General features: G+C 54.8%; 1 protein-coding gene across 10 annotated transcripts in view; it reads right to left on the bottom strand.

Moving 5' to 3' along the window:
* Positions 1-16742, bottom strand: part of CLCNKB (chloride voltage-gated channel Kb) — a 28503-nt gene extending 11761 nt beyond the window's left edge. Inside the window, exons 1-8 of one of the 10 annotated variants that reach the window (XM_073316997.1) lie at positions 16631-16732; positions 11577-11726; positions 9843-10056; positions 8623-8751; positions 6199-6327; positions 5112-5251; positions 4330-4407; positions 4068-4146 (exon numbers count right to left, since the gene is read on the bottom strand). In XM_073316997.1, coding sequence (XP_073173098.1) covers positions 4068-4146; positions 4330-4407; positions 5112-5251; positions 6199-6327; positions 8623-8751; positions 9843-10056; positions 11577-11591 — 784 coding nt within the window. In that variant the 5' untranslated portion in view covers positions 11592-11726; positions 16631-16732. Of the gene's footprint in view, positions 1-4067; positions 4147-4329; positions 4408-5111; positions 5252-6198; positions 6328-7829; positions 7922-8622; positions 8752-9842; positions 10057-10496; positions 10520-11576; positions 11727-16630 lie in introns of those variants that run through there. The other 9 variants (XM_073316991.1, XM_073316994.1, XM_073316996.1 and 6 more) reach the window with 9 other exon arrangements.
* Positions 16743-23058: the final 6316 nt, after the last annotated feature.

Below are 23058 nucleotides of genomic sequence, written 5' to 3'. Positions count from 1 at the left end.
ACCAGGGACAGAGACTTTTGGGGCATTGGACTTTTGGGACTTTGGGTGATTTGGGGTTGCTGGACTCAAGAACCAAAGGGAAAAGGGCATGCCCCAATTTGCCTGGGGTGGGGTTGTTTTTGCTCATGGGTTGTGTTATGAATCCTGTTGGTGGTGTTTCCCCAACATAATGCCACATTGTTTCTCTCTGTTATTAAAAGACTTTTGCTACACTCAGACTAGGTGCTTGCGAGAGGGGAAGTATTGCCGCTTGGAGGCGCCCAGCAGGGGTGGTATATATTTTTCCCAGGTCACTGGGTGGGGGCTCGAGCCGGTTTGCATTGTGTTATTGGAATGGATCCCCTAGATATTGAACCCGGCCCTTGTTGCTGCCAACTCTGACGGGCAGAAGGGTTACATTTAAAAGGGGTTTTACAGAACCTAATACACATAGAAACATTTCCCTGGCTTTCCAGGTAGGGTCATCATGGTTTTGCCACCTGGTTTTCCTTCTTAAGAGACATCTCACCTTCCCGGGGGCTCTCTTCTGGGTAGTCCCATTCGCAGTTCAGGGCAGACACGATCTGCCATTTTGGCCAAGGTGCCATTTTGTTCTGAGTTACTGACTCTCCACAGTAACACGATCAATTGCTATTCATTTAGCAACAGCAGAAAGGGTGTGAAGACAACAGGAGGTGAATTCCTAGCTCCCTGCTGGCTCCAAAAGCACCAGCCTTATAGGAAAGGTAAGAGGGAAATTGGCAAGGTGGGGTAGGGTGCAAGGAGCACCAATGGGAACAGAGCGAGGCAGAGCAGAGCCAGTTGGGGCCAGGACTGCTGTATTGTTCGCCAGCAGGGTTTGAAGCCAAGATTTTCGGCACCAAAGAACAGATCTTGACCATATGAGATACTCTATTGGCTAGCACCAATAGAAGGCTGTTATCCTCTGTGTCAGGGGTTCCCAACGGTGGTACACATACCCCTGGGGGTACACAAGGCATCTTGGGGGGTACGCAGGAGCTTTAAAACTCTGTGGGAATTTGTTATATAAAACACGGTAATTAACGTATTTCAAGATGTACCAATGAGAACACAAATACACAGAGACACTGATGTATAGAGCCCTCCCCGCCAATCACCATACCGCGCAGGTTCAGTTGCCCAGCAACAGCCCAGTCTAACTGAGCTCAGAACTGAGGGGGGTGTTCGGTTGTATACGTTGCACTATAACTATATCTGTACATAACAGTGACATATGGGCAGGTGGCTAAAGACAGCTGGTGGTAAGATGACCACACAAAGTATCAGTGATGAGAAGGGTAGGGGTAAGCAGGCAGCCGGTGGTAGCTCTGGCAGGGGGCACCAGGGCAGCTGGTGGTTGCTCCGGCAGGCGGTACGGGGGCAGCCGGTGGTATGCGGTATGCGGCTGTACCCCCTGCTGGAGCAACCACCGGCTGCCCCCATACTGCCTGCCGGAGCAACCACCAGCTGCCCCCGTACTGCCTGCCGGAGCAACCACCGGCTGCCCCCGTACTGCCTGCCGGAGCAACCACCGGCTGCCCCCGTACTGCCTGCCGGAGCAACCACCGGCTGCCCCCGTACTGCCTGCCGGAGCAACCACCGGCTGCCCCCGTACTGCCTGCCGGAGCAACCACCGGCTGCCCCCGTACTGCCTGCCGGAGCAACCACCGGCTGCCCCCGTACTGCCTGCCGGAGCAACCACCGGCTGCCCCCGTACTGCCTGCCGGAGCAACCACTGGCTGCCCCTGTACTGCCTGCCGGAGCAACCACTGGCTGCCCCCGTACTGCCTGCCGGAGCAACCACCGGCTGCCCCGGTGTCCCCTGCCGGAGCAACCACCGGCTGCCCCCATACTGCCTGCCGGAGCTACCACCGGCTGCCCCGGTGTCCCCTGCCGGAGCTACCACCGGCTGCCCCAGTGCCCCCGGCCAGAGCTACCACTGGCTGCCTCTGTACTGGCTGCCGGAGCAACCACCGGCTGCTCCGGCAGGCAGTACGGGGGCAGCCGGTGGTTGCTCCGGCAGGCAGTACGGGGGCAGCCGGTGGTTGCTCCGGCAGGCAGTACGGGGGCAGCCGGTGGTTGCTCCGGCAGGCAGTACGGGGGCAGCCGGTGGTTGCTCCGGCAGGCAGTACGGGGGCAGCCGGTGGTTGCTCCGGCAGGCAGTACGGGGGCAGCCGGTGGTTGCTCCGGCAGGCAGTACGGGGGCAGCCGGTGGTTGCTCCGGCAGGCAGTACGGGGGCAGCCGGTGGTTGCTCCGGCAGGCAGTACGGGGGCAGCCGGTGGTTGCTCCGGCAGGCAGTACGGGGGCAGCCGGTGGTTGCTCCGGCAGGCAGTACGGGGGCAGCCGGTGGTTGCTCCGGCAGGCAGTACGGGGGCAGCCGGTGGTTGCTCCGGCAGGCAGTACGGGGGCAGCCGGTGGTTGCTCCGGCAGGCAGTACGGGGGCAGCCGGTGGTTGCTCCGGCAGGCAGTACGGGGGCAGCCGGTGGTTGCTCCGGCAGGCAGTACGGGGGCAGCCGGTGGTTGCTCCGGCAGGCAGTACGGGGGCAGCCGGTGGTTGCTCCGGCAGGCAGTATGGGGTCAGCCGGTGGTTGCTCCGGCAGGCAGTACGGAGGCAGCCGGTGGTTGCTCCGGCAGGCAGTACGGGGGCAGCCGGTGGTAGCTCTGGCCGGGGGCACTGGGGCAGCCGGTGGTAGCTCCGGCAGGCAGTATGGGGGCAGCCGGTGGTTGCTCCGGCAGGGGACACCGGGGCAGCCGGTGGTTGCTCCGGCAGGCAGTACGGGGGCAGCCAGTGGTTGCTCCGGCAGGCAGTACGGGGGCAGCCAGTGGTTGCTCCGGCAGGCAGTACGGGGGCAGCCGGTGGTTGCTCCGGCAGGCAGTACGGGGGCAGCCGGTGGTTGCTCCGGCAGGCAGTACGGGGGCAGCCGGTGGTTGCTCCGGCAGGCAGTACGGGGGCAGCCAGTGGTTGCTCCGGCAGGCAGTACGGGGGCAGCCGGTGGTTGCTCCGGCAGGGGACACCGGGGCAGCCGGTGGTTGCTCCGGCAGGCAGTACGGGGGCAGCCGGTGGTTGCTCCGGCAGGCAGTACGGGGGCAGCCGGTGGTTGCTCCGGCAGGGGACACCGGGGCAGCCGGTGGTTGCTCCGGCAGGCAGTATGGGGGCAGCCGGTGGTTGCTCCGGCAGGCAGTACGGGGGCAGCCGGTGGTTGCTCCGGCAGGGGACACCGGGGCAGCCGGTGGTTGCTCCGGCAGGCAGTACGGAGGCAGCCGGTGGTTGCTCCGGCAGGCAGTACGGGGGCAGCCGGTGGTTGCTCCGGCAGGCAGTACGGGGGCAGCCGGTGGTTGCTCCGGCAGGCAGTACGGGGGCAGCCGGTGGTTGCTCCGGCAGGGGACACCGGGGCAGCCGGTGGTTGCTCCGGCAGGCAGTATGGGGGCAGCCGGTGGTTGCTCCGGCAGGCAGTACGGGGGCAGCCGGTGGTTGCTCCGGCAGGGGACACCGGGGCAGCCGGTGGTTGCTCCGGCAGGCAGTACGGAGGCAGCCGGTGGTTGCTCCGGCAGGCAGTACGGAGGCAGCCGGTGGTTGCTCCGGCAGGCAGTACGGAGGCAGCCGGTGGTTGCTCCGGCAGGCAGTACGGGGGCAGCCGGTGGTTGCTCCGGCAGGCAGTACGGGGGCAGCCGGTGGTTGCTCCGGCAGGGGACACCGGGGCAGCCGGTGGTTGCTCCGGCAGGCAGTACGGGGGCAGCCGGTGGTTGCTCCGGCAGGGGACACCGGGGCAGCCGGTGGTTGCTCCGGCAGGCAGTACGGGGGCAGCCGGTGGTTGCTCCGGCAGGGGACACCGGGGCAGCCGGTGGTTGCTCCGGCAGGCAGTATGGGGGCAGCCGGTGGTTGCTCCGGCAGGGGGTACGGGGGCAGCCGGTGGTTGCTCCGGCAGGGGGTACAGCGCAATAAGAAAAGTTTGGGAACCTCTGCTGTGTGACCCAGCTGGTGAGGGGAGGCATCAGACACTCCACCAGCATGTGACACTGTCCCCACCCCTTCCACCCCCCCGGGTCATGCCAGTTGCACTCTTACCGCTAATGGGAGCCCCGAAGACGGTCGCGACTCCCACAGCAGCGGCTGCCACCAGCATCTCCGTCTGCTTGCTTTTGTTCTGGAACGGAGACACATGCAGAGCAGGGGGGTTTGCCTCAGACTTTAGGACTCGCAGGGAGTCCCACTATGCTGCCAGCGGGGATCAGTCGATAAGGGTAACCCTGGGGAGAGGGGTGTATTACCCCCTCCCTGAGTCCCCTCTCATCTCACCAGCAGGCAGTGGCCCCATTCTCCACCTTACCTCATACTCCCCAACGACAGACATTTGGATCTTTCCTAAATACGCTGCGATCATGCTGGAGAGGTGCACAAAGGGGCCCTGGAGGAGAGGAGGAGTTGGGTGCTCAATGGTTTGCACGAAGAGCAGAGACTCTCTAAAGGGCAGTGGCTTCCTTCGAGAGTCACTTGGAAAAATGAGCTGTTAAACAGCAAGCTGGTCTCAACCTTAAGTGCCACCGCCCTACTCTGACACGGGCTAATTCCCATCCACCCATGAGCCATTGCTGCTCATCCACTGGATGGTTTCCATCTCCGTTTGTTTGCTGCTCAGAGAGGAGGGGCTCTCGAGCATGTTATAGACACACCCCTTCTCAGACCCAGAAAGGCCCTCGGGTTCTTTGCACATGTCTGGAGATTCCCGTCTCTTGCTGGACTTGGAATCTGTTGACACGACCTGACTGAGACACACCCTCAGATATCAGACAGCTAAAAATCGGCTCTGGTGCCCTGAATCAGGGTCAGATTCCCAGCGGGTGTACATCAGCATCGCCCCACTGACGTCAATGGATTTGCACCAGCTGTGGATCTAGCCCTCCTTGGGACACCCCAGCAACTTTTGACTTCATCTCCCTCCCAAGAGTTGGAAGGGAGTCTCCTTTCTGTACTTTTTATATTATCCCCAATGGCCTACACCGGCCTGGTCCCTCAAGAGGAACCATTAGAGGGCAGCATGGAAGAGTCACCAGCAACCGAAACCTCTCCTCAACCTTATTCAGCTGCGAGACCGAGCGGGGAACACTTAACGACTTTGCCGAGGAATATGGTGCTCCCACATGCGAGGGTGCAGGTCAGGCCCACCACTTTGGCTCCAAAGTTTTTAATGGCCAGGTACTCCTCCAGCATGACTCCGGTGAGAATAGTCTTGAGCTCCGGGATGCCAGAGCCTGGAAAAACACAAAAACGAAGGATACGCCAGAATGCCAGCAAACAACTCGGAAAGCCAAGAGTTAACAGAGGTGAAGGCATTTGGTAGGAATGTCTGGATCTCCAGTTCTGGGATTCCAGTGGTTCTCCAACCAGGAACCCAGCATCAACAAGACCAAGGGGGTGTATTCTGAGTTGGGTACTTGCAATTAAAACCAGATGACACTACATCATCCAAAAGCAGAGAGATGCTCTGCTTCTATCCAAAGTGTTTTCCATATTTGTTGGGTTCCAGGGATAAAAAAAAAAAGCCATCTGTTGCTTGCTATAGGGCAAAGACCTTTGTGCATACCTGACACTGAGAGCCAGTGAAAGGTTCCCTGGGGTCAGCCCTAGCGACTGAAGTCCTCTGTTTATCCACCAAGCAAATACAATATGGGAAGCAGCAGCACAAACTTCCCACACGCAGCCCGGCCAACTCACTTCAACGCATCAGACCTGGGGCGCGAGAGGGGAGTTCACTCTCAAGGCCCTTCCAGTCCTTGACCTGTCTACTGTGATGGCCAACAAGGGACCCACTTAGTGCTAACCATCGTAGGATTTTTGTGATGTGCACATCTGTCTCCAGCTTTCTCCACTCTGTAGGCCACCCGCTAGGAGATAGACCATCTGATGGACCATCTCCCCAACCCCACATTGCTTAGTTCTCAAAAGTGGAAGAACCACTTCATTTACTGCCCACTGGGCTGCACTGTCCCCATCATGATGTTGCTCAGCATGAGCCCATGGTGCAACAGAAGAGTCACCCCGAAGCACTTGATATCAGGTTGGGTAGCCAATAGCCTGGAACTTGATTCCAGACGAGACACCAGGCTGGTAAGGAGCTATGGGGCAAAGGGATGATTCTTATTAATCAGACAGCTCCTCTGTGACCTGTGAGCCTCAAGTCTGAGCACATTGGACTCACCTCCCGAGTGTGGAGTGATGCTCTGAGAGAAGCCAGTGGAGAAGGCGGACAGGGCAACCGGGTACATCGTCCAGGACAGGTATTTCAGCAGTAAGTGATCCCCGAGCTCCTGGTAAAGCCACTTGTGTGCTAGAAAATGAGTAAAACAGAGATGAAGGAAGTGATGTAGCAAAATGGACCAGTGGCCTAACGAGTGCAATATCTTGCCTCCCTTCACAACACAACAGACCAGTTCTGCATCTGTTCTGATGATTTAACTGGGAATTGGTCCTGCTTTGAGCAGGGGGTTGGACTAGATGACCTTCTGGGGTCCCTTCCAACCCTGATATTCTATGATTCTATGATAGCCCACATACGACACACCAGAACAGAGCGACGGTCCAACTGTTCCAATGTCCCACCATTCCAGATTATATCAATGGGCCAATCCCAATTCTGGGATCCCACCTCCTGCCACACCATAACAGATCATTGGTCCAGCTATTCCAGTTCACTCCTTCCAACAGTTCTCAGTGGCCAAGGGAAGATGGTAATCCCATTCAAACATCTAATTGTACAATAATATCCCTTGGAGAAAGACGGGGAGATTCTTCCTGACCCCCATCTGACAATCTTCCTATGCCCTGAAGCATGAGGATTGGCAGTGCTTGGGTTTTTACCCCACCTAGTGTAACCTTCAGATTCCATTCTAATTTAAGTGTGTCCAGTGCAATAGTGCATCTTACTAAGTTGTTTGCCCCACTAATATCCTATGGCAGAGAGTTCCACAGGTTTATTATACAGCATCTAACTCTTTGATTTTATGAATGCCCTTCCTGCCTTTCATTCACCACAGCTTCCAACTCTGTGTTCCCTGGAACATTACCCTACATAAAAACATGACATCAAAACAAACTGGGGTGGGTTGTGATAGGACGGTCGGGAGAGGGGAAGAAGGACCCGCAAAGGGTGGCGTAGGAACAGTCTCTATGATGAGTTCGGCCGCAGGGTTTCCTGTGGCCAACATACTCTAAGCTTTTCATGTTAAAAATCAATGTCAGTGGCCCTAGCGGGTCTGTGGAAATACGTCGTATACATGGGGCATCCTTCATCTGAACCCTCTTTCTATTGCCCTTTCTTGGGGCCACATTCCATGCTCCTATCTGAAACCCAAATCCCTCTTTCCTCGGCGCTGGGTAGGGGCCCGCTCTGCCCAGCTGCTGCCTTTCAGAAAACAGACTGGGGCTGCACAGGACAGGCAGCTGAGGTTAGCAAGTTGCCACGCCCCATAGAGTTTGTTCGTGCCATCATTTGCACAGGCAGGGTAGCTGGAATCCACTCCAGACGGGCTCAGAAATTCAGTCTGGAATCTCTCTCCCACTCGCTGTCTCCTCCTTCACGTGGAAGAAAGAAAACAACATGGATTTCTGTCTCCACCTGGAATGGATTCCTTGGGGAGGATAAAAGCCTCTTTCAGATTTCTGTGCACACCCGGGGTGGATCGTTCTGACCGCACTGTGGGCATGACAGTAATTAACCGAGATACACAAAGGAGCTCCCAGGGTACTGTTGGATCTCATGTGAACTCCACTAGGTGTCAATGTAACCTAAGTTTTCCCTCTGGGCATGGACTCTGGCTTTGTGTATTTTACCCGTCAGTGTGGGCTCCTAGGGTTCAGTCGCAAATCCCCTCAGAATGGAGCGTCAGATGGAACAGGGAAATTCTGGACTGCTTTCCAGCCACAGGTCCCAGCGGTGAGGGTGGGGAGGTGTTGCTGTGCTGTGGAGGGGATGGAGGGGGTAACTTGCCCAGGGTCATGCAGTGAGTCGGTGGCAGGAATAGAACCCGATGCTCCGGATTCCTAGTTCAGTGCCCTACCCACCCAACTCCTTTCCCTAAGCTTATACTGTTTGCTCAGCCAGTGATACCCTGCATTGAATTCTGCTGTCATCCCCATGTGCCAGCATCCCCCACGGAGAACCCAAAACACAGATTTCCATGGCACAGTCGGTGAACCCCACAGAGACCAGCCAGGCCAGGAGCTTCCTCTCAAGTGATGCTGCAGTAGAGTCTTGCAGAACACCCCGTGCGCTCCTAGGACAGGCCATTGCCTTGGGGCTCCTACGTTCTGAGTAGGCAGAGGCTAGGAGCAGCGCAGAGGGAATTCTCTCCATGTCCAGAAAACCCCCACTGAGCACCTTTGGCCAGAAGGACTATGGAGCATTCAGGAGACGCATCCAGTGGAACAATGCAAGCCAAGGCCTGGCCAGGAGCACCTGAGTACTAATCCCATCTCTGATACTACCTCCTCCTGTGGCACTGTGGCCCCTCTCCCTGCCTCAGTTTCTCCAGGCGGATAATCATTCTGCTGTACTCGCTGCAGAGGCCAGGGTGCTTTGTAGTATTCAGCTGAGAGAAAGAGATCACAGCCAGTCAATAGTTACCATTCGATACCCTGGAGACGGTGAAATCCATGGCAAAACTGATCAGCGCCATTATCAACCCCAGGAAAAAGAGGAAGTACCAGTCATCACCGACACGGAACAGCTGGCGCTTCACACACTCCAGGCAGCCTACAGGGGGCACCAGTGGGACAGGGTGAGTCAGACACACTCTGCTGGGGCTAGGTAAATCGCATGTTACAAGGAGGGTCAGCTAAACCCCACAGGGCATGAGTTTGATCATTGCACGGCAACTCCCCTTTCCTTTCGCCAAGGGACTGTAGCTAACCCAGTAAAAACCCTGGCCCCAGATCAGGGCCCAGGCACCAGGAGAATTTCCTCCTGCCTGTGGTCCTAGGGAAGGGTTTTTGGGGTTGCTCTTTTCAGCCCCCTTGTAAACAGAGGTTGCACATCCCTCACAGGAGGAAAGTGAGCGGAGGTTGTCAGTAGCACAGGATCTGGCACTGAAGCAGAAACTGATAGTTTGTTCTGCACTCGGAGGAACAGGTTCTCGGAAGATGGGAGAAGCACATAGATACTTTTCAACCAGCTCGGTTATTAACCAGGAAACAAAGTTCCCCTGTGGTGGCAGCTTTGTTAAGGCTGAAATATTCCATGAGTTCATTCCGAGATTCATTTTCAGTCCAGCTACTGCCAGCGAGACCCACCCAGCAGCTGGGTTTTGTCCTTCTGCAGCTCTCTATGCAGGCAAATGTCAAGGGAAAGGCAGTACAGACCGAAGGGGCACCTTAGAAATCCCAGCCGGATGTTATTAAATACAGCTGACCAGCAGCCCTGGATCAAACCCAGTGCAGTGATTTGGGGGCAGCCATTTGAAATCTAAGCCCAATTGGAGCAGCCACAGAACAACACTAGGCAGACAGAGCAGGGAGCACAAGCCCCTAGACAAGTACGGAGTGCGGAGCAGGGGTTATTCGATCAAGCGTAGCAGAGAAAGGACCATCAGCCTGCTGGGGCCTGGCTTTATTAACACAGAAGTTAACAACGACACACCATAGAGTGGGGGCTTTAGGAACTGCAAGGCTCCAGCTGGGAAGGTGCCTGGGGCCCCACCCCAAAGGGGTACAGGTGTCATACTTGAGGGCCTGCTGGCAGAGGAGAATGCTGCTTATGCCCCATCTGGACTAGATGGCCCAGGAGGCCTTCGCCAACTCTGCCACCCGTGCTGGAGTAGGAGCATTTCCACCCATCTTGGCTCTTACCTCGGATTGTCCTGCGTGTTCTGGGCCAGGGCCTCCAGCTTTCTTGTAGCACGAGAATCCTCTCTGCCGCCTGAGCAGCCTGGTGCTCCCTCCACACCCTCCAGGACCCTGCTGTTGCCATGGGCCAGCGATGCCTCCAGGCCAGGAGTAGCAGGTCCCTGTGCAAACCGGGTAAGAGGCGGTTCCGGGCTGCCTCGCCGTAGGGGGTTCTGGGCTACGGAGAGGCCCATGTTATAAAGGATGGCACGGAGCTAACCAGGAACCATTTCGCTATCAGCGACCATACAGCTTTGGCAAACGACAGGCTCGGCTGCCCTGGTCTGCATGTGTGGTGGGGCGGCCTACCTCCCACAGCTGCTGCTTCCCCAACAACCCAGCCGTGGGGTACTGCATTGCTGGGTCAGAAACAGCCTCCTTATGGACCCTGGGCTGGAATTTGATGTTACACGGCTGCAAATCCATTCACTTCAATGGATTAATTCTACACTTACACTGGTGACACTGAGCCCTGGGTCGCTCCCCTCCCCGCTCTCCAAGCTTGTCTAGTCCCATCCCGTCCCCGTCCCCCCTCTCATCACCTCTGCTGTGGTGAAAACCTTTTCCTCTGCCCTTCCCAGAATCCAGAACAGACTCCCTGCCAACTCACTGACTCACCCTCTCATTTCATATCACGCCTGACGACAGCTTTGGCCCTGCCCGGATCTCTTGAGACAAAGTCAGTGGGACTTGGACCCTCCTTGGGGTGGCCTAATGCCCAGGGGCGAGCTTCTAAGACAGAATCTCGCTGGAGAGCGAGGGGTTATTTAGCTCTGCTGCACACCAGGAAGAAGTTTATAGGAAAGATCCTGCACCAGGTAAAGCCGCATTATGCTAATAATAGCTGATGTTTGGCATCTAGCTGGAGTGAGCGGGTGATTAATGTGTTGACGGAGTGGGTGACCTTGAGTTGCTAATGGAGTGAGACCCAACAAACGTGCAGACTCGACTGGAATAAACGCTCCCACCATGCACCAGGCCCGTGAGGCCTCAGGGCATTCACGTGTTGTTCACAGGAGGCCAAGAAGGTCAAGTGTAGGACAGGAGCTTATCGGACAGCTCAGAGCTAGGTTTTGTCACCTGGACACAACTGCAGGATCCCAGCAGAGGCCCCATGGCAAAGGGACACAATTCCCTCCAGGCATCCCGCCCCTGGCTCAGCTGCACTGACCACCTGGGGATGGAGCCAAACCTCTACCCCTTTGCTGCCCACTGTTCCAGGAAGCGGGTAAGCAGGGGCATCAAAACACTGAGTGTTGCTGATGTGTCAGGAGGGGGGCTCTTCCCTCTGAGCCAGCCGGGTAGCCCAGGTGATATAGCTTACCCCAGCAGGTTCGGGTAGCCTGCCCAAGGCGGGGGGGTCTATGGGGATGTAGTCAAAGTCTCAACACATAGAATCATAGAATATCAGGGTTGGAAGAGACCTCAGGAGGTCATCTAGTCCAACCCCCTGCTCAGAGCAGGACCAACACCAACTAAATCATCCCAGCCAGGGCTTTGTCAAACCGGGCCTTAAAAACGTCTTAAGATCTAAGATCAAATGAAACCAAAAGGCATTTGGGGCTGGATCCTGCCCATCCCTGACCCCCACTCACGCAGAGCTCCCCTGAAATCAACATGATGTAAGGTAATGCTAAATGTGAGCAGGGCTGGCAGAATCCAGCACTTAATGAACCTTTATGACAAGGACATAAGTACCTGGATAGAAACCATCCTGTTTCGGGTTGCTTCAGGGAGGGCCTGGCTCTTGTATCAGCCAGACTGGGTTCACCTAATTCAGACCGCTCGTGCCATCCCTGAGGACTCAGCCCCTGTAGTTTCACAGCACAGAATCTGCCCCTGCAAGGACTTGCACCAACAAGGGTGCAGTAACAGTGAAGCCTCGGCACGGGGGGCAAATGTACAGCGTGTGCCATGCTGTGACCCAGCAGCCAGGCCCTTCACCACTGCAGCGCCCCAATCTTGAAAGCAGGGGCAGCGGCTGCAGAAGTGGGCTGGGAGAGCCAGTACTGAGGAAGAAAGGGGGGTTCGTGGCTCACAGGGCGGTGGTTGGTTTGGGGCTCTGACAGGCGTGGGAATGGGGATCAGAGGGGGAATGGGAGGGAGTAGAGAGGATTCTAGCTAGAGCTGATAGAAAAAACCTTTCGATGGAACGTGTTCAGTGTCAATTGCCTGGGACCCAATGGGAATTTTTCAGCAAAAGCTTCTGTGTTCATCAAAAACTTTCACCAAAAAACTGAAATCTGATTTTTTGTTTGTTTGTTTCCTGCAACCAAAAAACTAAAATTTCAGGGGTTTGGGTTGCTGAAAACTGAACATTTTTTTCAGGTTCTACTTTCTACGAGGAAATTTGTTGTGACAGAAAAAAGTAAAACATTTTGCAGTTTTGTCAAAATTTTTCATGGGGAAGAAACATCATTTCCCAACCAGCTGTGATCACAAGCCTTGTGACAAGGGAGCTCACTGGGCCAGGCCACAAGGAGTCTAAGAGACTCCAACGTGGGGAAGTTAATATCTCCCTTTCACCATGTAAGTTACACCAGCACAGACTCCTCTCTGAGCCTCTCTCCCCAAACTTTTCCATGCTGGTCTGGACCTCTGCACTTTTCATGATTCGCCCATTGCTCATTCGTACCCTAAAGATGAGTCTTTGTTGGGTGGGCAGGGGCAATGAACTAGCAGACAGCACCAAAGACAGATTATACCTGTCCGTGAAAGGAGCGGGGAGCCCTGCAGGTGCAGGTGCCTCTGCTTTCAGCACTGCAGTCTTCTCCACATCAGTCCTGCGTGGGAGTTAGGGGTGGACCAGCTGGTGGCCCTTGGAGATGCAGGAATGGAATTCTGTCCCAGGAACTCAAAACAGCTTCCCTGCATCCTGCCTTGAGCATTTCAGTGCACTCACGTGTAACAGCACCTTCTGATTCAGCAGATGTTCAGAGGCCTAGATTTGGCGCTGGTAGGGGCTGTGCTCCTTTCTGGGCAGGACAGGGGCAAAAGTGTCTGTCTGCCAGCTTTGTTGGCCCAGATTCTGGGCCCTGCCATGACCCAGTTTGTTGTAAGTTTTTGCTGCTTTATTACTGGGCACCTATATTAACACCCCCTGAAATTCATGGGGCAATTTGCCCCTCTAAGGGCTGTTGCTTCAGGCTCTCTGCAAACTCAGACATCACTGCATTGATAATGCTCACTTCACCTTTCAAGGGTTTCTTCACAACCAGGACAGCTGGAGACTTACTGTTTTTTGTTTTAAGGAAAGCTGAGATCCTCACATAGAAGATGGCACCTTCAAAAGCAGAGCTGGGTTGCTGACTAGGCACAACCCAGCCCCATTCAAGCTGGGGGAGAATTCCCAGGTAGCCAGTTACGCCATTTTTCCAGCTGCTTTGTGCCACCCAGTGGAGTGGAGCCCCCAGGCCGGGGCCAGAATCCAGCCCAAAGCCTCTTTGACTTGCATCGATCACTAACGTGCTGAGGAACCTCAGTTTTGCTCCACAGAGAGGAAGGGAGTCAACAGAGAAGAAAGAACCACAGAAAATCTGATTTCCTCCCAGCTTCCTGGAACTCATAACTAACTGGACCTATGGCTACAGCAGGAAAGGAGCCCCCAGCTGCCAGCATCTCCACCCAGCAAGGGTGGCCCAGAGGAAAGGCTGGGGTACAGGGGAAAGGGGCTGAGATTCTCAGCGGGTGTAAACTGGTGCCACACCATTGAAGTCACCGGGGCTATGTCAGTTGGCACCAGCTACGGAGCTGGCCCCTAGGCTAGTGGTTTCGCCTGTGGGACTGACACCCTAGACTCGGAGCGAGTCTGCACTGGAGCTGGCAGGGGGTTCCCAGATTGAGGCGACACCCCTGCGCTGATTGAGCCAATGTAAGTGCGGTGGTCCAAGCAGCAGGAAGGGCTAGCTGCCCCGAATACAGGCCTATGGGGTTCAGATGTGCTCAGAGTCAGGGTGGTGAGCCCATCCCACCTCTCCTGCCACTATACCTACATTTTAGCATGCTAGCTCGATCAGACCTAGCATGGGCCTGTGTCCAGCAGCTGGGCATCTCACCCCAGCTCTGGGGAAGACACAAGGGCACCAATTTGGGGGAGGCCAGAAGCCTCCCAGGTGGAGCAACTACAGCCCAGCATTAGTGGAGAGGAGAGGTGCCCCTGGGGCAGGGAGCCAGTATTTTGTTTCCAAACAGAGGCAGGTGATTAAGATAAGAAAGGGCTGGTGATTAAATGAAGGGTATGGAAGTGTAGCCTTTAAAAGAGGTTTCAGAGTAACAGCCGTGTTAGTCTGTATTCGCAAAAAGAAAAGGAGTACTTGTGGCACCTTAGAGACTAACCAATTTATTTGAGCATGAGCTTTCGTGAGCTACAGCTCACTTCATCGGATGCATACCGTGGAAACTGCAGCAGACTTTATATACACACAGAGAATATGAAACAATACCTCCTCCCACCCCATATAATTCAGATGTCAAGAATTATAACATTCATAAACCAGTCGGAGAACACTTCAATCTCTCTGGTCACGCAATCACAGACATGAAGGTCGCTATCTTAAAACAAAAAAACTTCAAATCCAGACTCCAGCGAGAAACTGCTGAATTGGAATTCATTTGCAAATTGGATACTATTAATTTAGGCTTAAATAGAGACTGGGAGTGGCTAAGTCATTATGCAAGGTAGCCTATTTCCTCTTGTTTTTTCCTACCCCCGCCCCCCCCAGATGTTCTGGTTTAACTTGGATTTAAACTTGGAGAGTGGTCAGTTTGGATGAGCTATTACCAGCAGGAAAGTGAGTTTATGTGTGTATGGGGGGGGGGGATGAGAAGGCCTGGATTTGTGCTGGGGGTGGCCCACCTTGATTATCATGCGCATTGTGGGGAGAGTGGTCACTTTGGATGAGCTATTGCCAGCGGGATAGTGAGTTTGTGTGTGTGGTTTTTGGGAGGGGGGTGAAGGAGTGAGAGAACCTGGATTTGTGCAGGAAATGGCCCAACTTGATTGTCATGCACATTGTGTGGAGAGTTGTCACTTTGGATGGGCTATCACCAGCAGGAGAGTGAATTTGTGTGGGGGGGCGGAGGGCGAGAAAACCTGGATTTGTGCTGGAAATGGCCCAACTTGATGATCACTTTAGATAAGCTATTACCAGCAGGACAGTGGGGTGGGAGGAGGTATTGTTTCATATTCTCTGTGTATATATAATGTCTGCTGCAGTTTCCACGATATGCATCCGATGAAGTGAGCTGTAGCTCACGAAAGCTCATGCTCAAATAAATTGGTTAGTCTCTAAGGTGCCACAAGTACTCCTTTTCTCTTTAAAAGAGGAATCCCTCTGTGGAGGGGGGAGAGGGAGAAGAGTTGTTTTAGAGAGAACACAGGTGGGGGCGGGCTCAGAAAAAATACAGCAAAGCACTGAGCCCAGGTTACGTTCAGAAAAGGGGGAGATTTGGGGGGCAGGTGGAAAGAAGGGGTCGGAAGGGGTGGAGTTGGGGCGGAGCCGGGGGTGAAGGGGGCACGAAAAAAAAGCTGGGGCAGCCAACAAATTTTTTGGCTTGGGGCGGCAAAAATCCTAGAGCCGGCCCTGCTAGTAGGATGTTTCCAAAGTTAAATGATCTATTCCCAGCTTGGTGAACTGCAAAAAAAGTGATAGAAAGTAATCTAGATTTTTCTAGAATTGTTTTGATTGTTGTATTCGAGAGTTAGTAACAAAGAATATACATTAACATTTTAAACCTAACCAGTGTTACTTAAGTGACTTGACACAAGATGTGAGAACATGTTAGTATTAGAGCTGAGTGGATCTAATATTTATTAAATCCTCTTTTTTTAATATAGGAATTAGATAGTGCTCCTATCCGCTAATTTCTACGTTATCTGCAAAAAAAAACCCCAACACCTAGAGGTTTCAGGTGCCTCCTCCCGCTTCCTCTCCACTTTTTAGGGACAGACTCGTACCCAGTGTCAGAGATGTGACAAATGGCCATTAGCTGTGTCACTTGTTACTACCCTGATGAGCACTGACTGCTAACACACCCCTCGCAGTCCTTGCCCTTACTATCACCTTGCACCATTCACCTATGAGGTGCCACAAGTACTCCTTTTCTTTTTTTATTGGCCAGGCTGGATTTTGGCCAGGGCACTAGTCAGCAGCACCCTGAGCCTTGGGAAAAGTCCCAGAGCATCTTCTGTGAAAGTGAGGAGTCGTAGCCTTGGCCGTGAGTCTTCTGGGGAATAGCAGCACTTTCACCACCCCGTAATCATGCCAGATTTTGCTTCGTTATTGGCTCCAAGGAGGAAAGAGCCTCTCATAACAAACCACTAGCAAGTTCAATTTCATTTGTTGCCTGTTCTGGGCACTCAACACTGTGACTGGATTTACCCCGCAGCCCCCCAAGGAAGGGAGCCGTATTATCCTCCCTTTACAGATGGGGAAACGGAGCCTGGACAGACAAAGTGACTCAGCCCAAGTTGCCCAGGGTGTGAGATCTCCTGAGTCCCAAATCCGGAGCCTTCCCCGTGCCCACCCTTCCTCACTTTGGAGCTTTCTTATGTACCGACGTAGCCCACTCCTGCTTTGGCTGGGAACTCAGAGAAGATTGCAGGACAGTGCGATGTGGCTGTATCAGTGTTTAAGAGAGTGCTCTGCAGCGTTGCCCTGAGCCTGTCCTAGCCCAGCCCAGCCCTGGCCATGCTGAGCTGTAATGGCCCCCTTTCCAGGGATTTAGTACGCTCAGAGCACTACAGGACTCACCTGGGTGCTTCTCAGGACAGCTGCCGCCTCCGAAGTTCTGCAGGAAACTGCCTCCCAGCCTCTGCACTTGCACTGGCCAGGTACCACTGCACCAGTCGCTGTCCCTCCTCCCCGCCCCACCCAGGCAGTTAGAACACAGGAAAGATTTACAGTCGCTATTCAAAACGTCCTTGACAAGTCAACCAGAACCACCTGGGCCGGAGTCAGCAGGAGCAGCAAGGGAGGGTTCGTTCCACTTGTGAATTTTTTGACGATACAGTTTTCCATCTCTAAACACCGCTTCATTGAAACAGAAATGTTCTTGGGAAAGGCTGATGTTGGCAAATTTCCCATTTCGAACACTTTGGGGTGGGGGTTGTTTCCATTTTGCAAATTTCAAAACTTCAGTTTTTCAGGTGAAAGTGACCTGATTTGTCTCCCCCCCCACACCCCCGATTTTTGGTTTGAGAAAATTTTCAAGATTAATTTTTTTGTCCCACTTCGGGATTGGAAATTTTTTTAGCATCTCAAAAGTTCTTATGGGATGGAAAAAACATTTCCCACCACCTCTAGCTAGGAAGATCCCAGGGAAAACTCTTGTAATGTGGCCCATTGCCTCCCATCCAGATCCCCCACTGAAGCAAGGTCACCTACCAGTCCTGACCCTTGCTCCGTGGGTTTTTTTCCAATATAACTAGGATGACTGACAATTGGGAATCTGCCAGGAATCAAGAATCCGAATGTATTCAGCAACGCTAATGTGACAGATATCCATGCAATAGCAGTTCTGTCACACAGAGACAGCTCAGCTCCCCCTGAGTTCAGGTTCAGTTCTCAGGGAGGTTTTTGCTTTGTTCTTGTCTCTTTAGGAGCAGAGTTCAAGGTGTATTAAAGAACCAGCTTGGATCAATGAAAAAGCAGGGGAGTCACTGCTCTAGTCAGTGTCTGCTCGCCACAGGGGCTCAGCACCTGTGAACATCAGGCCTTCAGTGTCTCAAGTCGGGGTCCCAAAAACCAAGCCAGAAATCAATGACTCTTTTCGAACATATTGGCTCTAACCACTCCGTGCCACAGTTTCCCCACAATACTAACCTACCTAGTGAGTTGTGAGGCTTCACTCATGCATTGCAAAATGCTTTGAGCTTGCTCTGGAGTTCACGTTATAACTTGTTATTATTATACCTTAACCTGTCTACCCCAGGGAAAGGAAATCCACCAATGCTGTTATCCTAAAACACACCCAGAATCCAGCTCAGGGCTCTTTCCCGTCCATGTCCCAGTCACCATGTCTTTCCTCAGCATAGTGCTTAACTCATGGGTTCCCAAACCCCCCCACACACTTCTTTCTAGCTAGAGGGGAGTGGGTTCCTGGGGGGGTTTAGTAACTTGGGGTCGTGGAGTGGAAGAGTTGCGAGTCACTCATGAACCTCTTCCCACCTCCTCCCAGCATTCTGGGCTCATGACTCTCAGCGCAGAGATTCCAGGGCTGGCACCGGGCCGGTGGATCGGGTTCCCCATTGAGCAGGGAGGCGTGGCAAGCAGCCCAACGGGAGGAATTGCAGCCCGTAATGAGAGGGTGCTGACTGACTCCAGGGGGGTCACATCCCTTCCCGGGTGAGAGTGCCGCCCCACACAGGCGGAGGTCAGCGATGGCTCAGGCACCACCTGATCACAGCCGGGAGCAGCTGCCTCCACAGACCGGCAGGGCCTAGCGCACCCCAGGGAGTGATCTGGGATCCGGACACCAGCCAAGCCCTGAATGGAACCAGATGGGCCCAAGATACGGCGTCAACACCGAGCACCAGCCGACCCTGAAATGCAATGGCAGCCCCGGACCCCAACAGGGCCTGCAGTGTGGGGAGGCTCTAGACCAGCAGTTCTCAAACTTCATTGCACCGCGACCCCCTTCGGTCAACAAAAATTACTACAGGACCCCAGGAGTGGGGTTTGAAACCTGAGCCCGCCAAGCCCCGCCACCCTGGGGGAGGGAAAGGCAGGGAGAGGGGGGATCCAAAGCCCCACCTCCCCAGGCCGGGGAGCCAAAGCTGAAGCCCAAAGGCTTCAGCCCAAGGCAGGGGGTCTGTAACCTGAGCCCTGCTGCCCAGGGCTGAAGCCCTCAGGCTTGACCTTTGGCCCCAGGTCCCAGCAAGTGTAAGCCAGCCCTGGCGACCCCATTAAAATGGGGTCATGACCCACTTTGGGGTCCTGACCCACAGTTTGAGAACCGCTGCTGTAGACCCACTAAAGCTGATGCAGACTCTGGACTCCAGCAATTTGTGACTGGAGACTATGGTGATGGACCCTCTCCAAATACCCCAGAAAGATGTTCTCATGGTTCCCCTCTGAGCACCTGACCGGAGCCTTCAGTCCCTAGCCCTGGCCCGGCGCTCCAGCCAGTACCCGTCACACCATCCTGTACCCCAGTGCTCCAGCCAGTAACCAGCCCTGGCCTGGCACTCCAGCCGGTACCTGTCACACCATCCTGTACCCCAGTGCTCCAGCCAATACCCCCGTCCCCAGCCCTTGGGGGAGAGGGGCAGTTAGTCCTGATTAATGCCAGAGACAGTAAGATCAGAATGAGGCCTCCTGACAAAGTCTCTTGGATTTTGTTCTGGGTTTGTACAGCATCTAGCACTCTGGGGATGTGGGCCATGGCTGGGGCTCCTGGGCAGGAGCGCCTCTCTCTCACACACACACACGCCATTCTCCCTTCCTTCCTCGAGAACCTGGCTACCATTTTTAGCCCCTTAGGAAATAAATTTCCTCAGTGCCTGGCAGGATGGATCTGAAACCCTGCAGCACCCGGGCGCATCCCTCCCACCATCCCCGCCCACTCCTGCAGCGTTTTACGAGGGGCTGCCAAGCAGTGTGGGATGGCTGAAGTTCCTTATCCCAGCCTTTCAGATGCATCCTGCTCCTCCGGGGGCTGGTGCCAGTTTCTTTCAGTGGTGACCTGAGTGGGTTCAGTTCTCAGATGGCGGGAGGGATAGCTTAGTGGTCTGAGCATTGGCCGGCTAAACCCAGGGCTGTGAGTTCAATCCTTGAGGGGGCCATTTAGGGATCTGGGGCAAAAATTGGGGTTTGGGGGTTGGACCAGATGACATCCTGAGGTGCTATCCAACCCTGATATTCTGTGATCACCAGTTTTGTTTTGGGAGGTCAAATGAAGCCTGCATCACTTGATCACAGAGCAAAACCATCAGTCAGCCCCAGATGTTCTCCAGCCTCGGTCTGGATTCACTCCAAACACCCACAAACCATGCAATAAGTCTGGCCTCACCTTCAGCTCCATAAAGAAACCCAAGATGTGGAGGAGCTGGGCCTGGTTTCAGCTCCAGTGAAGGGACAGGCCTGAATCGGAACCCCAGATTCAAACCCACCGGGGGATCTGAATTTCACAGCCGGCCTTTAACTGCGTAACAGACTGAACAAAAACCCCCACTCAAACCTCGCCCTTTCCCCATGACATCGGTGGTTGGAAATATCAGCGTTTTCCAACATATGTCCACACTGCACACGTGCGACAGCAGGGCTTGAGCTCGCGCGCTACAGACAGCAGGGCAGACACGCAGCTCAGCCTCTTGAACCCAGACGACTGCCCGGGCTCCAGCCTGAGCTCACATATCCAGTGCTCTGGTTAGCACGCTAGCTGACGCCCTGCTCCTCTGAGTCTGTGGACCCAGGCTAGGAGGCTCGCTCCGCGCTGCAGGGTAGACACCCCCCAAGTGACTTAGGAGCCCAGGTCCCATTTTCAAAAATGATTGAGGGCCAATTTTTAAAGGCATTTGGGTGCCTACAGAGCTGCTGTAGGCACCTAGTGGGATTTTCGAAAGTGCCTAAGTAGTTCAGGTGCCTGACTCCCATAGGCCCTTAAATACTGTTGCAGACTTGGCCTTTGGGTCCTTTGGAGCCTAAATCCCGTGAGATTTAGGCTCCTAAGTCTCTAATGACTTTTGAAATGGGACTTAGGTTCCCAAGTCACTTCATCCTTTCTGAAAATCTTGCCCCGGGACTACTCCAGAAGCAGGGCCAGCTCTAGGTTTTTGCTGCCGCCCCAAGAACGTGCTTGCTTTGCTGGTGCCTAGAGTCAGTCCTGTGCAGAAGTGAGCTCATCAGTGGGGAGTGTCACCATTATAAATCCACAGACACCATCTCACAGGCTTTCTGCTCCGCAGGGTGTAAAGAACAGCCCGCAGGGCCTGACGACGGGTGATGGGCTGGGCCGGGGGCTGTCAGCAGCACCGAGGCCTGGGTGAGATGGAGGAGAGGCAGAGCAGAGGGGAAGGGGGAGGTGTGTGTGAGGGGAACGCTGGCCTCAGATTATTCATCAGGGGCTGACACAAGGCAAAATGCCCCCACCAACCTGTGACTCTAGCCCCGGCTGTAATTACTCAGCATCTGGATCTCCTTACATCCCCCCTTCCCCAGACACATGCACGGCTATCCGGAGCTCGGCCCGCAGCCCTGCATTCCCCCAGCTCGGCTGGGACATGCCTTCAGGCCTGGCTCATCGCTCCGGGTAACACACAGTCCCAGCACGGGGCAGACGCACATTCCAGCCGGCTCACAGGCCCGCACATTTAGCAGCACGGACATCAGCCGCATTCCTGGAGCGGATGCAGGGTGGGTCAGCAAGCCCTTTTATCAGGCTGAGAAATAAAACCTTAAATGGTTGAAGGATCGGCTAAGTGAAGGGCTGGTCTGACCCAAAGGGAGGCTGTCAGACAGCAGTGGGGGCAGGGGCTGCACAAGCTTCCCCTTTCCGTACAACCCTCCCCAGGCACCCCAGTCCTGACCTGCCGCTCCCCCAGCTCTGCCACTGCTCCTCAGACCTGACCTGCAGTAACTCCTGCTCATAATCCAGCCACAGGCCCCCCACTCCATGCTCTGCTTATGACAGCCGCCCAGGATCTGTGGATACCCTGCCCCCCAAATGGGGGCGTTAGCCGTAGTCTCTTTGGAGCAGAAAGAGACACTTTGTGAGGCCATTTTGTGCTTCAGACAATCTTCTCCCAGGGCTAAACTGGATCCTGTCAGCGTGGCCAGGGGAATGCACAGCACCATGTCCTGCAGTGAGCAGCAGGGGCCCCTCATCCCTGTGGCCAGCACAACCGTCAGAGAGACCCCCCCAAACCAGACAACCGGCGCCCCCAGCTCCTAGGAACAATCCCAGGCCATGCCAGGAGAGGGAGAGTCTCCCAAGCCCTCCACCCCACGGAGATGGCTCGTGACGCCGGCAGAGGATGCTGACACGGAGAAACGTGGATGGAAAAGGCATCTTCACTCATGCCAGGAAGAAACGCTTCTGGCGGGTCAGGGCGGCCGAGAGCCGTGCACGCTCTGTCCCGGGGGCACCACTGACCTTTCCGGGCTAGAAATCATCCGCCCAGAAAGCGTCGCAAACCCAGCGGGGTGGAGTCCAAGGGCCAGAGCCTCAGCCATAACCAGCGCAGCAGGGCCAGTCTCCGCTGGCCACAAAGAGCAGGATGCTGACCCTTTGGTGAGGCGGCAGGCTCAGCTGTTTGGCCAGGCTTAATTAACCCTGTACGGGCAAGGACAGCAAAGCTCCCCCACTCGCCGTGGGCTGCTTTGCAGCATTAAGACCAAATTAGTCTCTGGAGCCACCCTCACCACGGAGGGGTTTGGCCCTAGGAGTTGAGTAGATCTGGGCCCCACCACTGCCAATGGGAGTTTTCACCCTGATGTCATGGGGCTCAGATTTGGCCGTGACTGGGGAACTGAACGGCTGGAAATGCTCTAAAAGCCCCAGCTAGTACAGACATCTTGGGCCAAATGCTGCCCAGGGCTGTACCCCCCAGCACACGCCTGATTCTCCACTGCCTTGTGTTCAGCACATGGGTAAGTGACAACACACCAGCATGGCTGTGGAGTGCAAGTCAGGGCAGAATCCAGCCCCTCGTCCCCGAGCAGGCTTTGCTCCCACCGAGCCACAGTCCAGCTTCCCTGCCTGACCGTACTGGGAGGAACACAGAAGTTGGCTCACCGGATCATCCCATGGTCCATCTAGTCCCTTGACCTGTCTCTGTCAGTAGCCAGCACAAGCTGCTTCAGAGGAAGGCTCAAGGAACACAGGATGAGTCTAGATTAACCTGCCTGTAGAGGAAGGTCCTTCCTCCCCCCGGCAGCTAAGTTTGGCTGACGCCTTGAAGCAGGACCGTTTTAAAGAAAAATCCTCTCTTTTGTAGCCCATTATCTCTAGAAATGTCTGACGCCCACACTATACCCTTAGCATCTGCAATGTCTTGTGGCAATGAGTTCCACAGATTAATTATATGTGGTGGAGGCAAGTGTTTTATCAGTTTTAATTGTATCACCTTTCAAGTTCAGTGAATGTCCCCTTGTTCTTGAGTTATGAGTAGAGGTAAATAGAAGCAGCCAGTTTCTCTCCTCTAGACTCTTCCATGTTTTCTATATCTCCATCACTTCCC

This window comes from Lepidochelys kempii, chromosome 18 (genome assembly GCF_965140265.1).
Source record: "Lepidochelys kempii isolate rLepKem1 chromosome 18, rLepKem1.hap2, whole genome shotgun sequence".
Taxonomy (NCBI): domain Eukaryota; kingdom Metazoa; phylum Chordata; order Testudines; family Cheloniidae; genus Lepidochelys; species Lepidochelys kempii.
This window is presented reverse-complemented; position numbering and strand designations above follow the sequence as displayed.